Raw genomic sequence first — 17,058 nt, forward strand, 5'->3', positions numbered from 1 at the left:
TCTTTTATTGATTAGGTTAGACAAATTGTATTAATCCCATGGGGAAATTCAAAATTGTGTTTAGAACTTTTGTAAACTATTTTTATGTTTTTAGAATATGTGTTTAGAATTTGACAATAGATAAACCTCATGTTTGGTGAACAAACTGTGATACGCATTTTGGCAATTCTTTAATCTTTCTCTCCAATCTGAATATCTTTCTCTCACTCGCCAACCCCAAAGACCTGCGCTACACTTGTGTGAATTTTACTTTCACTAAACAACAAATCTTTTAATTCTTGCAGATACTTCTCTTCATTGGGAAGAAACGCTATTTTTCCCTTGTGGCAACACGAACTAGATGATCTACAAGTCTCCGACATAAAGTTTAAATTCAAACAATCTATTTTATCTCTTTTCGCTGTTTGTTATTTCACTGAGTAATAATTTCCATTGGTTTGCGCTAATGCTATCTTTACTATCATTTTCTTAAGACTTTCGAATTTTAGTACTTTCATTATCTCTATCCTGCTCTGCATGTGTATCGCGCCAACGTTTTTGAATTCTTTACATCATTCTACTCTTTGTCTTTTATTTGCCGGCTCCGGGTGTGGTTAAATCTCTTGGCACAAAGTCTTGTCTCGTGGGACATTAAAGTATCTCTCTGAAAAAGTCAAGTCTTGTCCCAGGCTAAAAAGTCTTGTCTCATAATAGATATATATAGTAATATATATAACTAATGTACTGTATATAGAGGAGAAAGCTCATAAAAGGTTTGGGTTGCAATCTTCATGGTAATATTTCCCCAAAGGGAATAAAGAACATATTAAATGTATACTACACTGTCAGTTTCATACAATGGAAGGTCTTCTATGAAATAAGAGTTCTCACAAAGATCTGTCCATCTTAACAACTTCTCCTTAATGAATGCCTGTTTCTGGACATGTAGCTCTTATTATATAGAGCAGAAACCAGGATGGGCAGAACTTATCATGTTGTGACAGAACTGACCTCAAGGTACAGTGAGATTTTCATCCTCCATTTGAAAGGGAAACCGGGAAAGTTAGTTGATGTGTCAACCCCTTATCTGTCCCTATTATTATTGTCATTTTAGAGGCATTGAGACAGTCTTTATTAATTAGGATTTTTTCTTTTTAAGCCTGTATGTGATGGGTTCATGTCCAAGTGTTTGTTAATGGTTTTTTAATTTGAGATTTATATATATATTGTATGTATGCATATATGTGTAATGGACACACCCAGACATAACAGGGCAAGAATGTAAGAGTCTCTTGTTTATGAAATGAATTCCTTACAGGTCCTCAGTGGGCTTCTTCATTAAATATACAACAAATTGCAGTGTCACTTGCAACAGAGAAAGGATGACTCTAGGATGCCAACCGTGGATGCAGAATTTCAAAGGAAAAACTAAATCTGAAACTGGCAAATAAAAGGAAATTGCTAAAATGAGCAACAGAACACACACGTTACGACCGAAGATGACTGGAAAAGCATATTGTGTACAGCATCTTAGAGTCATCTTTTCTCTGCTGTAGATGGGTTAGGCGTGTATTTTAGGAAGAATCCAACTGAGGACCTGTAATTTTCTCATGTCACACACTCTGATGTCCTTCTCCTGTTAATGCTATTGTGTATCTGGTCCTTCCTCTTCCTTTTCTATACTAGTTGGAAACAGTTTGTCCTCTTCTCTCAAAACAGTCATGAACACCTTTGTATCAAATCTTCAGTTTCTTGGCAATCTGTTGCATGGAATAACCTTCAATCTTACTAACACATTTCTTGAGAAAGTGGCTTCATTTTGGCCATTTTAGAACTCAGAACTGAACTTTAGGGAATCCAGAACCTTAGAACCCAAGTGAAGAGATTAGAGTTTCTGATGTGCTAATGCAATTACAAAGGTTTTTCTGGTAACCAATTAGCATTTAAAATGATGAAGGGTATGCTAAGGGAAGTTGACCATTAGCATGCTGACAAAAAGGCTGTTAAAACTGGGCTTTGTGATCATATTTAAAAATTTAAAAAACACAATATGCAAAATTATTTCAAGCAGTAATAGCCATTAACACCAACAGTAAGGTCCTGACTGTATTTTTGAAATAATTTAATGGTATCTTGATGAAAAAGTTATCAATCTCAATCACAAACCTGAACATTCCTGGGTATGTCTAAACTGTTGACTGGTAGTGTAAATATCATGGCCTGTATAGGGGGGCCCTAACATATTCTCATGGTACATTGAGGGACCATGGCGGGAATAAAGGTTGAGAACCTCTGACTACTAGGGTTTATTCAGAATCTTGTAACTGCCCTACATCACACTGTTGTTTGCATTTTTTTTTTTGCCATGCCAGTTCTTGTATTGCGGTGTGGTTATTCTTTAGTATGACTATCTAATTCGTTAGATAATACATGGATGCCAGCACTATTACAGTCAAGTAAATTCTGCTAGGCAGTAGGACTTTAGGGACTTTCAAAGCTTGACATGATGGTTTTTAGAAGAATTATAAGTGGATAGGACAGGCGAGTTTTGTGGGGCTGGCTGGCCTGTTCTCGTCTAGATTGTTTAATGTTCAAACCTTTAAATATGTATACCTTTCTGTAAGCATCTGACATCTTTTGATGTGCCAAGTGGCAAAACTCATATTTTAAGTTTTTAAGCATAAAATGACAAAACCATGGTGCATATACCTGCAGCCATGAGAGCCAATATAACTGCTGACTTCTTAGTTTATTGTATTCCTAAAAATGACTTCTGAATGCTTTGAAATCACTTCAGTTTTTATTTTTTTTCTGGAGCTTCAACTCATCTACAGAGTATAGAGAGAGAGTATGAAAACTATGAATGCTCAAGTCAAGTATTCTGTGCCGTTACTGGTAGTCACATAAGACGTCAAGCTTTTTGGGGTTCTCCTGTATTTTTGGCTCTCTAGACCTGTAAAACCGTCATTTTTAGGCCATTATTTGGAACATATTTTACATTTGAAATTGCACCCTTGAGTTAAAGGGTGTCTTCAGCAAAAATGATCAGGAGGGCTTGAAGTTGTGCATGCCACATCAATCGAACCTCTACCTCATTTGTTTGCATCTGCGAAACCCCGCAAAACATTTTTTCTCTCCCCACATAGCTTCTCCTCGAAGCAAATGCAGGTGGAAGCTCTGCCATTTTTGAATTGAGGTCCTCTACTGGGGTAGGTAAGGTCAACATTTCGTAAAAGTGATTGGTAATATAATATTGGCATGTGGAGTGTTATGCAGATAACAAATAATAATCCATTTAATTTATATAGCTCTATTCAAGGTACTCAAAGCACTTTACACAGTGAGTGGTGAGCCACTTCAACCATCATTAATGTGCAGCACCCACCTGGATGAAGGGACAGCAGTCATTTTTGCACCAGTACACTCATCAAACATTAGATAATAGGTGGTAAAGGAGTGAGAGAGATGGGGGGTGTTTAGGGGGCTACAATAACAAAGACATAGTGGACAAATTAGCCAGGGCATTAGGATACACCCTACTCTTTATAAAGGATGCCCAGCGATCTTTAATGACCAGAGTGTGTCAGGACCTCAGTTTTACGTGTTATTCGAAGGACGGTGCCATTTTTACAGCACAGTGTCCCTGTTACAGCACTGGGGCATTGGGATCACATTCAGACCACAGGGTAAGCGCCCCCTTCTGGCTTTATCAACACCAATGTGATCATATTTTTGATAACAGGTGGTCCTTGTCCTCTTAAAGAGCCAGAAGGTTAAAAATGACAACTTTCAAACAAAACCATGTGGGACATCAATTTAAATTATTACAAGCAAGATCAGTGAATAAAAATGTTATTTTTGAGGGATCTACCACTAATCATAGGGAGAGAAATGGCAAATTTCTATTAAAATCAAGAATATTTAGACTTTAAAAGGTGTTTTAGATGAAACACCTTTTAATATTACACCTTCTTCTTTCAGCTGCTCCCGTTAGAGGTTGCCACAGCTGTTCATCTTTTTTCATCTTTTCCTGTTCTCATCATCTTGCTCTGTCACACCCATCACCTACATGTCCTCAAACCACATCCATAAAACTTCTCTTAAGGTTTTCCTCTTGCCTGGCAGCTCTATCTTTAACAACCTTTTCCCAATATACCCAGCATCCTCTCCTCTGCACATGTCCAAACCAACACAATCTCGCCTCTCTGACTTTGACTCCCAGCCGTCCACCTCATTTCTAATCCTGTCCATCCTCGTCACACCCAATGCAAATCTTAGGATCTGTAATTCTGCCACCTCCAGCTCTGTCACCTGCTTTCTGGTCAGTGCCACCGTCCCCAGCCCATATAACATAGCTGGTCTCACTATCGTCTTAGAGACCTTCCCTTTCACTCTTGCTGATACCCGTCTGTCACAAATCACCCCCAACACTCTTATCCACCCACTTCATGCTGCCTGCACTCTTTTTCACCTCTACTTCTACAATCCCCATTACTCTGTACTGTTGATCCCAAGTATTTAAACTCATCCACCTTCACCAACTCTACTCCCTTCATCCTCACCATTCCACTGACCTCCCTCTCATTCACACACAAGTATTCTGTCTTGTTCCTACTGCCCTTCATTCCTCTCCTCTCTAGAGCATATCTCCACCTCACCAGGGTCTCCACAACCTGCTCCCTACTCTCACTGCAGATCTCAATGTCATAAGCAAACATCTTAGTCCATAAGGACTCCTGTCTAATCTCGTCTGTCAACCTGTCCACCACCATTACAAATAAAGAGCTCAAGAGCCAATCCCTGATGCAATCCCACCTCCATCACTCCTACAACAGACACGCTCATACAATATCACAACTCCTCTCGAGGCACCATGCCATATACTTTCTCCAGGTCCACAATGACGCAATGCAACTCCTTCTGGCCTTCACTCTACCTCTCCATCAACTCCTTCGGCGTAAGCATTGCATCCGTTTAAAGTTACATCTATTCTTGTCTGTCAACCTGTTCAACACAATTACAAATAAAGAGCTCAGAGCCCGATCCCTGATGCAATCCCATCTCCATCACTCCTACCACAGACACGCTCATACAATATCACAACTCCTCTCGAGGCACCATGTCATATACTTTCTCCAGGTCCACAATGACGCAATGCAACTCCTTCTGGCCTTCACTCTACCTCTCCATCAACTCCCTCGGAGTAAGCATTGCATCCGTTTAAAGTTACATCTATTCTTGTTTAATGTGTAGTTCTATCTCATGAATTAACTAATCACATTTCTTATGAACAGCCCGGTTTTAGAGTGGTTTATGTCAATTCAGACCTTTTTACCTTTATTGCTATGGTTTGTTTAACGATGGTGCTGTTAAATTTGAATACCATTAAAAATAAAAATAACAAATGTGTTTCATCTCATTAATGATGTTTCTTAAGAAAATGGTACACATCTTAGAAATTCTGCCAGGAGTATGCAAACTTGACAGCACAATTTACTATTACCTTGTTAGAAAGCAAATGGATATGGTGCTATAAGCAGGCAAGCCTGCAATTGTTATATCTTTTCACAGGTTTCTCTCATCTTTTTTATTTGTCAAGTAACAAAAGTCGTATCTTGTTTTAAGTATAAAATGTGACAAACCGTTGTACGTATGTTTGCATCCGCGAAACCCCTCAAAAAACCTTTTTTGTTTTCTTTTTTTCCCCCCACGTAGCTTCTCCTAGAAGCAAATGCAGGTGGAAGCTCTGCCATTTTTGGAACGCGGTCCTCTTCGTCGCGCGCCTGTACAGCAGCGGGCACCACGTGGTTTGGAGTCACGTGGGGAGCTTCGTTTCCTCCTTCCGCTCAGAAGCGACGAGAAGCGAGAGCAACTCGGCAAAATGGAGGTAAAGCAATTTCTTTTAATTAATGACAGAAATGATTAAAAAAAATAAAGTTGGGGGAAAACAAAATATTAAATGTGTTCCTCCATCTAAGTAAGTTGTGTGATTTTAAGTGTGGTTATCACCTGGGGCGAAGTGGTTTGAAAGGGTTTAGCACGTTTTGTTTGTCGGCTTCACGGTTGTTGTCAGCGTGGTGTTTTACATACAAGCCAAATGGTTTCTTTTTTATGGCGAAAATTCTCGGGTTGTTTTATCCTGTGTAAGGCGTAGTAAAGGAGGTACTGTAGTGTTGAGGGAACGTGAAAAGTGTACAGGTGCAACTGGTTTTGAGGTGCCATTGTGTTGGAAACATGCTATTGAGCAATCTCGGCGCTCTTCGATTTTTGCATTTTTTATTGTGTAAAATAACGTATTGTACGGCTAAGATAATTATTAGTGCCACGTAAACTTTTTCGATGAACAGAACCGCGAAACGCCGTTTGGTGGCCGTGTAGCCGGGCTCGACAATATGGAGCCTCGGCGTTTTAAAATGGCGATCGCTTTGGAATGCGCGTGCATTCGGCTGTCGCGTCTTCGACTTTTCTTTCGTTCGCTATTGCCTGATAAGATAAAGGGAAATAGTACACGGCCTCGTGCGCAAATTTTAAATGTCTTTATTTATATTGATTTAGTCAAAGTACAGATCTGCCATTTTAATTTCCGCGCGGGTGCTGTGGTGCTCGCGCGCTATTTGTCTGTTGTTACACCACGGCCCTTAGTAACGGGGAAGACTGCCATGGCTTAACTTTGTTCAGATTATAATTACATTGTGAGCGAATAATTGATTGGATTGTTGAATTTTAAAATTGTCAGGTTTATTGTGCTTACAATTATCGTTTTTCGGCCTCTTCGGGATCGTTTTTCAAAGTGCTGTCTCGGAAGGGGTTCGTTTAACACAAAGAGGTGGGATAATCGTCACTAGAGAAGCCGTGCAACTTTTAAACGCAATTAGGGCGGCAGGAGGGGAGTGGTAAAGTAATTTAATTATCGAGGATCTCTTAATTACGAACCGCACGTGTCCACTAACTTTTTACACATTTCGCGTTTACGTCTCGGTAAATATTACAGAGCGCCTCTTATGAAAAGTCTGTAAAAAATCTTACAGGTAGTAATACTACTTTATGAATCGGCATGTCCCCAAAATTAATATCTACAGAGGTCTACCGGTAATGGTTAGTTTGGCCCGTCTCCCGTTGTAAAACTAATCCCGTCGGAAAATGGCTAAAGGACGAATTTTTGGCGTTAGCAATTTGATTAAAAAAAAAGGTACTCGGATTATGTTTTAAGAAATATACCCTGGTGTCAAAATCGGAAAGAGGCTGCCAGATTTCGTTCCGGTCACTTTCTTAATGGTTACTGATACACACGTAGAATTGTTGTGTTGCCTGGACTTTAAGCTACTTGTATTTAATTGTTTTAAACCTTTTGTTGGCTAATTGCACAAATTACGATATGCAAGCTTTCGATGCAGCTCAGTCCATAATGGCTACCATGGTACATCACCCTATTGTTTTAACCCAAGCAGCCGAGATTACCAGACTTATTGATCCCATTTAAGTTAATGTATCCATTTTACGATGTCTTTCAAAATATTTGAATATAAAAAGTGAGAAAGGTAATATTCAGAGTAAAATAGAGCGATGGTGATACTAGAAAAAGTCAGTTCCGGAAATGACGGTCGTGGCGGAATGAGAGCAGTAATAAGGCATTGAATTAAGTAACAGTTAAAAGGGGATTGGACTGGTTTGGTGTGTGAAATGGTCGCCCTGTCTGGTTGTTTAAAACCCCCAAGTTAAATGAGTATATGTTGGCTGCCAGTTAAAAAAAAGGGCAATAAAGGTATACAAGAAAATGGTTATAAATAAGGCAATAAATATGCTCCATTAGTCCAGTAAAGGAGAAACGAGGGATGCTGGTACGCATGCGTAGATGTTTGTAGCAAACCTTGCATTCAAAGACTGGCCTATGGCCCCGCCTATGCCTGGGGTTTTCGCCCATCCCCCAACCCGTAGCGTCTACGCGGTTCGCTGACGCAGCCACTACCACACGTGACCTGCGTGCATAAGCTCGGCCACGACCAACCGTTCATACCTATTGTTACATTTTCTTTCGGCCATCATACGATGATGGAAGACGAGGCGCTTTATGATGAAATGGAGGTAACTATTACGTTTTAAAATGGTTTAATAGTAATATCTGTTTTATGTAAGTATCTACTACTGAACACTGTGACCTCATTATGTGTAATAGTGTAGTGACGACTTAATCGTTCGATATGGCAAACGAGTCCGGAGGCCTATTTTACATTTTCGCTTTCTTCAACAAAGGGCGACGCTTTTGTAAATGGTGGTTTTCATTGATAAGGAAAAAAAACCGAAAGTCACGATGAAGGAAGGAACATTACACCAAACCTTCGTAGGCCCGTTTTTTTTTTTTTAATAATGCTAACAATAAATCAAGTTGTAACATTTTTAAAAAGACGTAATTCTATATCGACGTGTTAAATGTATTCTTTACTGTGCTCATCCGAGGCATTCTGTTCTCATATTATAAATCAGAAATATTAATCAGTATCTCTGAACTATTTATTACAACATCGTATGCCCTGTAGAAAATAAACTTATTCCGAAATATTTAATGAAAAGGTGACGGTTTTTAAAATATGCCTAGACATGAGCAAATTGGTTGCAGTTCAGATAGAGACAAAGGGAGATCATTCCACAGCTTTTTGGAGTTAGAACAGAAGCATTGAGTGTTTAAGGCCTGAGGTTAAACCATTTTTCACATCAGCAAAAAGTGCTAAATGCAGTGACTAGCAAATTGAATATGTTTTTGAAAGAAAAACAAAGTATACAGCAGCACAATGATCGTTTACACGTGTTGTCTGGAGCAACCTAGTATGGGGTACTGGGATGAGCATTATTAGGTGTTTAGTTGTTACAGAGGAGTGCCTATTTAATTTTACAAAAATAGCGGAGTATTTTTTTTTCTCACTAGTTTAAATGCCAGTTCTTTAATAGTTTAACTTTGTAAGCATGCTTCCCATGCTGTGATTTAAATTTTTTCCCCCCAGTAATTGAGCATTTTATTTGGTCAATGCAAAAATGGCATTAAAATACTTTGCTTAATTTCCAGTAAGAGGCATTGTATTTTAATTAAGTTTTAGACAAGTTTTAAATCGCATAAAGAGAGAGAATTTTGAAATTACATTGGGACTTTTGACACAAATTTTTTGTATCAAATGCAACTTTTGTGTTCCCTGTACTTCTATCCAGGTAAAATGCTTAGCCCCACATCTAAACATTTAATTGGTATATGAAAGCAAATTTCATCTTGGGTGTGAGAGAGACTAATGTGGTAGCGTTTTCTTCTTTAAATCCAACCTGAAAAATTAAAAATTTATTGGTCTCAGGAAATTCCTAATTTCAGACTTATTGCCCAGATGCTAGGCTATAAAATGACTTTCTTTATTCTTCCAGGGTCATGATATCAAAGAGCCAGAACAGCTAAGAAAGCTCTTCATTGGTGGCCTGAGTTTTGAAACAACAGATGAGAGTTTGAGGGCACACTTTGAACAATGGGGGAAGTTGACAGACTGTGTGGTAAGTTTTTTATTTTGAATAATTAGGATGAGTTTGCTTTGCAATGAGGCAGCATTTTTTTTTTTTTTACCTTCATTGTATAGTTTGGAATTATGAAAAATGATTGCTATATGTGCAGAATTCTAATGCCAGTCTGAAACAACTGTTTAAAACATCTTTCACTGAAGCTTTCAAGACAATGCTATATTTAAAATGATTCAGTCAAGCTGGACAAGATTAGGAATAGGCAGCACATTAATTTTGTATTGCCTTCAGATTTAATTTAATGAAACAGGTTTTCCAATATTTAATGTAAACCGACTTGTGTAGAAAACTGAAGCCTTAAAATCCAAAATGTTTGGTACTTTCAATTCCATAGGTGATGAGAGACCCACAGACCAAACGCTCCAGGGGCTTTGGCTTTGTGACCTATTCCTGTGTGCAAGAAGTGGATGCTGCGATGACTGCTCGTCCCCATAAAGTTGATGGTCGGGTTGTTGAACCCAAAAGAGCTGTATCTCGAGAGGTAGTTTATCATAATACTTTTTAGGATAAAAAAATTTAGGATGAAAAATGTTCATTTTGGCACTGGCTGATGGTTTTGCTTTGTGTAACTGCAGGATTCATCAAAGCCTGGTGCTCATTTAACAGTAAAAAAGATATTTGTGGGTGGAATCAAAGAAGACACTGAAGAATATCACTTGCGCGAATACTTTGAAAAATATGGAAAGATAGAAAGCATTGAGGTGATGGAAGAGCGCCAGTCTGGGAAGAAGAGAGGTTTTGGATTTGTCACATTTGATGATCATGACACTGTTGACAAAATAGTTGGTTAGTATTTTGATTTAAATATATTTATAAAAAAAATACATGCTGTCCTTTGAATATTATCGATGGACAGTCCTCTGCGGTGGTTGGCCCTGATACTCTGTGGATATTGGTATTTCATAAAGTATAACACTGCTTTTAGTGTTTGACTTTTGATACAGTTTTGAAATATCTAATTTTTTTTCTAAAACCTGCTCCCATTTTTTTGGTTATTTTTAGCCCAAAAGTATCATACTATAAACTCTCATAACTGTGAAGTCCGGAAAGCCCTTTCAAAGCAAGAAATGCAGGCGGCCTCAAGTCAGAGAAGTAAGTAATAAGTCTTATCATTTAAATCATTTAAGAAAATGTATTTCAGGGGCCAGAACTACTGGATTTCTTGTCTACAGTAAACATGTGAAAACAACTGTTGCTCTTCACAGGTCGTGGTGGTGGTTCTGGTAACTTCATGGGTCGAGGAGGAAACTTTGGAAGTGGTGGGAGCAGTAATTTTGGCCGGGGTGGAAACTTTTCAGGCAGGGGTAAGCAAGTGAACACTTGTACTACAATTGTTGTGAGACAGAAATATTTTACTATTCTGAATTGGGCTTAAAAGGTTTTACAAAGTTGTTCTTGGTTTTTAGGTGGTTATGGTGGAGGAAGAGGTGGCTATGGAGGAGATGGTGGTGGATACAATGGATTTGGCGGGGATGGTATGGATTAAGTGCAGTTGTTAAAGCCCTTTTCATGTTGATTTGTATTAGACTAGCTTAATTTGCTCTTTACTGCTTACTTTATGACTAAAGAGCTAAGTAAGCAGGCTTGAACCCCATCACACATGCAGGCTTTCCCAGAAACTTGGAGTTTTTTGGATGAAAGACACATTCTAAAAGAGAGAAAATGCAACCGTTAAGAATACAATGAAAGTCTTCCACTCTTAATTACTGCATGTTCCTAGGTGTGTGTTTGGGTAGAAAGCTGGGAACATTTGCCAAGTACAGAAAATCGGTGTGATTGTGTATGATGTGCAATATTATACACTGTCATATTAGACAACCTGACTCATTTGTTGTTTCAGGTCTGAGGCTTGCTATTTGTAAAGAGATCAGAATTTGTATGAGATCAGAAACTTCACCATTTGAACTATTTACAGTACACTGATGTTTGCAAATCAGCAGTACATGTGGTTTCTTTTTTTAAGCTGTGCTTCATGCAGCATTCTTATCTGTACAAATGTTAAATTTACAGATCCCCCAACTCTGGCATGTTCGGTATGGAGTTTAGATTGCTTATTTGGCAAAATCAATAAATTTAATTTCTTGGTTTAACATAACTTTCTGAGGAAGTCTCATTCACATAGTGATGGGTAATAGAATACTTTTGAGAGGTATCCAGATGAGATTTGTCTCATACACACACTGATCTTCAGATTTGCATCTTACTGGTACTTCAAATTCCAATGCTTTAAATATGTTTAAATTTAATTAGTTTTATGTTGATGTATGTTTAAGCAAATTTAGTCTCATTTTTAAATTGAGATTCTTTAATTCTTTGACGTGAGTTTGCTCTCATGTTTTGATTTCCTTGAATAGCCAAGAACAAGTAGATGTAAATTTTTTTGGCTTTCATTATTTATGCAAGCATGATATGGAAGTGGTTGTGTTCCAGGTATAAATTTGGAGTCTCTTACCTATAAAGAATACATTCACACTTCATTGTTGTAAAAGCCTGATAATTGTTTACCTCTCTTAAAGGTGGAAATTATGGTGGCGGCCCAGGTTATGGTGGTGGCCGTGGAGGCTATAGTGGTGGTGGTGGTGGAGGCGGAGGCGGCGGCCCCGGTTATGGCAACCAAGGTGGCGGATTTGGAGGATATGACAACTATGAGGGGGGCAACTTTGGAGGCAAGTTCAGGTTCATTAATAAGATTAATAAACATACTGTAGGAAAATAGTTTTATCTGAAAATTGTGGTTTTTATCTAGTGCTAATTGCACAGAACCTTGCTTGTACTACTTTGCATTGTTGTGCTAATCTGCTGTTTACCAACTCATCAAGGAAGGAGATTGATTTAAAAAAAAAATAGACACACCAAATGTGGAGTTATACTGTATTGTTCAATCCAATACAAATGATTTAGTGGTGCTTTGTTCCTGTAGGCTGCTTAAAATTTCTGGATAATGTTTTCTTAAGTGGTTTAGTCTTCAGTGTTCATTTTTTTTGTTTTTAACGTAATGAAATGGAAGTTTCTAAAAATTATTGGAATCTTGTTAAGCCTATGAAGATGTATATTAGGAATTCAAGCAAGTTACCTTCATTGATTTCGTTTTTTAGGCAATTTTGGTGGTGGAGGAGGGAACTACAATGACTTTGGCAATTATGGGGGCCAGCAGTCCAATTACGGACCTATGAAAGGAAGCAACTTTGGTGGTAGAAGTTCAGGTGGGCCCTATGGTGGTAAGTTGGAATTTGATGCCTCTTGTGCACAGGGGCTTAAATGATGGTGTGTACACCGTCATTTTTGGTGTGTCTAATTTTTTTTTTAAATCAATTTCCATTTAATTCACAAAGGTGGCTATGGATCTAGCAGTGGAAGCGGTGGTGGAGGTGGATATGGCACACGAAGATACTAATTTAATGTAGATATTGGTAAGTCAAAATTAATCACAGTGCTGTTCTTATTAAACATACCTTGTTATCTTAGTATAATAATTTTCTTGTCCTATATCCATTCAACAGGCTACAGTTCTTAGCAGGAGAGGAGATGAGCAAGGAGTTGTCAGGAAAGCTGCAGGTTACTTTGAGGCAGTCGTCCAAGTGCATTAGAGGAACTGTAAAGGTCTGCCACAGAAGGAGCGAGGATCCATAGTCAGAAAAGTTAAACTGCAGCTTAAACAGGAGAACTTTCTTGTTGAGGACTGTATCCACTAGCTACAGAGTGCAAAAAGTGTAGCTACTGATAAATGATATAGTGTCTCTTAGATGTACATTCCTGAGGTTTTATTTGTTGCTAGATTTTTTTTCCCATTTTGCAAGTATAATGCCCATGTAAACTGTGGTAGTGTTATCAGGAATAAACACATTTTTTTTTAACTGCTGTAGTTAGTTTTTTGCATTGAGTCTACATTTTTTTTTTTCCTGAGCTAAAGAATACTAGTGGTTAGTGGTGGTGGTGGTTCTTGCTGTTTTGTTTCTGTGACATTCTAAAATCTAGTGGAAAGTGTTTTTTTTTTTTTTGTTTTTTTATTTGATGAGCAGCAAGTTTTCACAGAAAAAGAATGATAAAACTTGAAATTGTAAAGTAAGTCAGTTGAAGTGTGCTGTTTAAAAGAAAAATGTTCTAATAATGACATCTCCACATCAATAGAAAAATACCCTAAGGAAAAGTGCAGATGGACTTGGATTGTAAATTGTAAGGAAAATAAGAAATATTGTTTCCAGCTCTTAATGTACTTCCTTAGCCATTCCTTAGATTGTCAAACACTATTATGAAGTGCACAGTAATAGTCTATTGTTTATCTTTGGTCTAGAAAGAAACAAGCTTTAAGTTAATGTGATCTCTGTATATTCAATGTTTTCTATGCATTTTAAGGCTAGCTCTGGCGAATAAACGTCTCTGGAATGCTTCATATTATGAAAATGAATTGTTTTCTACTCTTTTGAGGACATGAAGGCTTTGTTAGTTCTAGGTTATGAAATTATGTTGACAAACATACCAGGTGGCAGAAAAAAAAATGCAGGATGTAATTACATATCAATAAAAGCTTCTGAAAGACAACAGTTGGGAAACATTAGAAAAAGTGGATGCAAACAGATGTCTTGAGACAGAACAACATCAGCCTGAGCATTGTGGACCAGTCAGCCTAATGTTACTCAAAGACAAGGCAGCTACACCAGCCACATCTCAAGAGGAAAGTATGCACTGGTAGTGAGCATCTCAGAGGCTTAGCTATATCATCAAAGAACAGCCCATGAATTCGAAGGAAGTCTAGCAAGAGTTCTTCAACATTTTGGAAATCAGGTGACAGTGAAAATGCATACTAGGTCTAGATTTCAGACCTGAAGGGACAGGAAGTGAGTATAAGGTTTGGTTTTCAAAAAGTACATGAATTTTAAGAAGATGGAGCAGTAACTTAGGAAAAGGTAAGAGTAACTACTTTGCTTGATTTACAGATTGGAAGTGAAGCTCCTCATTCTTCATAATGGGTGAAAATCTTTTATGACACGTTAACATCGACGGTTCTCAATGGGTAAGGCTGAGAAATGCATAATTGCAAAATGTCTACTTGAATGTTTTAACTGATGAGCCTGGATCCAGACATCCCTTGATATTTTTGTTTGTTTTTTCTCCTTGTCTTAAGTTGCTGGGTTAAGTTTAAGGTTTTAAGATCTGTTATGGATATGGAATAATGGGTAATGAATGTTCTTGAATCTGTTTTCCTCTCTAGTCTTAGTTTCAGAAGTCAAATAGGTCTGTTTTATGGTCTGATTCCTTACCTAACTTTTTTTTGGTTTATGTCCAGTGGGATAATTTTCTCCTCTAGGTTTTACAAGATGCTAATCTGTTGCTATTTTTAACTACATATTACTGGTTTAGTGTTTTAATTATAGAGTAATAAGCAAATATCCATATTGCATTACAAATGGCTAATACTTGTTTGAAGGTGTAGGATTAACAAGCTGGTAAACAGGTAAGGTAATGATGAAGAAATTGCAGCTTTAGAATTTTCATGTTAAGTGTTTTAATTGTTGCATAGCGTAATAGCAAACAGTGTTACCTGTAGCTTGCCTTGGTGTTTTTATCTCACCAATTCTTCCCAGCTAAAGTTTAAGATGGTGAACGCCTGAATAAATACGAGAAGCATTAACTCTTTCAGGGCTGATTTTTTCGAGAAATTCAGGGGTAGAGGATGGTAATCGGCTGTAAACTGCGTTCGAGACCCTTTGCTTGAAGGAAAGTTACGTAGCTTTGTTGATTTGACCTCGATTCCCTGCACGTGCATGAGTAATGAAGAGCAAACCGCCTCTAAAATGGCGTCCACATCTGGCGAGCGACTAGAGCAAATGTGGCAAGTAAAATACTCCATGGGCATTTTACGTATTATTACTGGATGCAACTCTGACTCTTCAGACTCTGAGGTTGATACAGGTGATCTGGAGATGGATATTAAAAACGAAAGTAAGGTGCCAGCATCAGCCTATCGGTCAACTGCTGATCATGATGCTGAACATGTTCGTGTAGCTGATATGCCTACAGCAGCATTCGCCTAGGAGGACCACCACTTGTATTTTATTTATATATAGTGCCTTTCCCATGCTCCAGGCACTTGACAAAAGGCACAAACCATATGATCTACTTTTTGAAGACGGAGAGGTAGCCATCCCATCGTGCATTACAGCTGGCCATCAAGGCACCCCTGCGCTGCCAGAGATGCTGAAACAGGCAGCCACAGCATGCTGCGACAAGCGTTTTATGTTGATTTATGTCTGAAACCAGTGCTTTTCAGAAAACTGAAAAAATATTCAGCCCTCAAAGAGTTAAGTAGATTGTCAACAATGAAATAAGTGATTTTTTATGAAATAAGTGATTTTTTATGAAATAAGTGATTTTTTTTGTAGGAACAGAGGGGGAAATAAACTGTGTTCCTTCAAAAAGATGCTTTTTTTTCTTGAGCTGAGAGATTCGATTTACCCTGAATACTGTGGCAAATTTCCATTGGTTTGCATAGTATAATCTAGAAAGTTTATATCATGAATGTTTTTTTTTTTTATTTAAAAAAAAAAAGATGCTCTTCAGAGTTTCTTTAGCTCTGCTGAGGTGTGTAGAGCTGGTCCAGGAGACAGTTAACCGTCTAGGACCAAGTATGCTCACACCTCATTAGAGCTAAGGTACCTTTTTTAGGGCTGCACTTTTAACTGTAAGCATTTTATTTAGCATCAGTGGTCATAACCCAGCTTTTGAATTTAATTCTGCTTGTATGTGTATTCAAGGTAATCTTCTTGGCTTTGATATGGTCTTTTAGGGTGCATTTCCTGAAAACTGAACAGTGTGCATATAACATTACTTTAAAGGTAAATGTTGCCATCCGTTCACAAAAGCTCCATCCACATAGTCACTTGTCAGTGTTAGTACACTTGACGTCATGATGCTGATGGGCATCGCTCATCTGATTACAGCCGGATATTGATGAGCAGCTCTGTGAATGGGCCATTTTGTAAACTGGCTTCTGTATAGAGATGCTAGTCAAGATGGCTGAACTGAATACCCTTGGTCGCTTGGGTACCTTTGATGGATGATGTCAGTATCCAGTCCCTTTTCTGCAATAATGCAGTTGGTTCAACTTGTTCTTTTGTTTTTTTTTTATAACTGAAATCCAGATTAAGTTCAGTAAAAGTGCTGTGATTACGTATTCCTGCAAGTCCAGTTTGATAAGGGCTTGTACAAGATGGCAAGTTTTGTGATGACTGAATAGTAAAAATATATTTTGCCTTGCTGCAAAAAGTCTTTTGTGCCAAGTGTGAGTTTCCATTTAATTCTTTAAATTCCATGCATTTGGTGAGAGAAACGCACGTAAGAGTATAAAATGTCTTGCCGCAATGAAGTACTTTTATTTTAACCTATAATTGACTATAGGAAATGGACTTGGGAAAAGTGTAAGTGGAACATGTTGTCATTAACTTCCCTCCATTTTGAGTTTCATTGACCTCACAGATGAGTCTGCATAGCTGAATAAGTGACAAAGTAGGCCTGGAATGAGGCACTCGCTAT

At 38.1% G+C, this 17,058-nt stretch overlaps 1 protein-coding gene across 3 annotated transcripts; it reads left to right on the forward strand.

Moving 5' to 3' along the window:
* The first annotated feature begins 5,761 nt into the window (after positions 1-5,761).
* hnrnpa3 (heterogeneous nuclear ribonucleoprotein A3) lies at positions 5,762-13,918 on the forward strand. 3 transcript variants are annotated; one of them, XM_039757709.1, is made up of 11 exons: positions 5,762-5,866; positions 9,382-9,504; positions 9,863-10,009; positions 10,104-10,314; positions 10,531-10,620; positions 10,734-10,832; positions 10,935-11,003; positions 12,045-12,194; positions 12,624-12,731; positions 12,861-12,938; positions 13,029-13,918. In XM_039757709.1, exons 1-10 carry the CDS (start codon positions 5,861-5,863, stop codon positions 12,920-12,922), a joined length of 1,065 nt encoding a protein of 354 aa, XP_039613643.1. In that variant the 5' UTR covers positions 5,762-5,860; the 3' UTR covers positions 12,923-12,938; positions 13,029-13,918. The 3 variants fall into 3 exon arrangements, with proteins under 3 accessions (XP_039613643.1, XP_039613642.1, XP_039613644.1); XM_039757708.1 differs by having other exon boundaries at positions 5,763-5,866; positions 12,624-12,746; XM_039757710.1 differs by lacking the exon at positions 5,762-5,866 and adding an exon at positions 7,946-8,061 and having other exon boundaries at positions 12,624-12,746.
* The last annotated feature ends 3,140 nt before the right edge of the window (positions 13,919-17,058 follow it).

Source organism: Polypterus senegalus, chromosome 6 (genome assembly GCF_016835505.1).
Source record: "Polypterus senegalus isolate Bchr_013 chromosome 6, ASM1683550v1, whole genome shotgun sequence".
Lineage (NCBI taxonomy): Eukaryota > Metazoa > Chordata > Cladistia > Polypteriformes > Polypteridae > Polypterus > Polypterus senegalus.

Bases quoted from the DNA above. Each gene is read 5' to 3' on its own strand.
- hnrnpa3 (XM_039757710.1), top strand. From the start codon at position 8,026: ATGATGGAAGACGAGGCGCTTTATGATGAAATGGAG. The intron at 8,062-9,381 runs GTAACTATTACG...TTATTCTTCCAG, and splicing joins CGCTTTATGATGAAATGGAG to GGTCATGATATCAAAGAGCC. The intron at 12,195-12,623 runs GCAAGTTCAGGT...TTCGTTTTTTAG, and splicing joins TGAGGGGGGCAACTTTGGAG to GCAATTTTGGTGGTGGAGGA.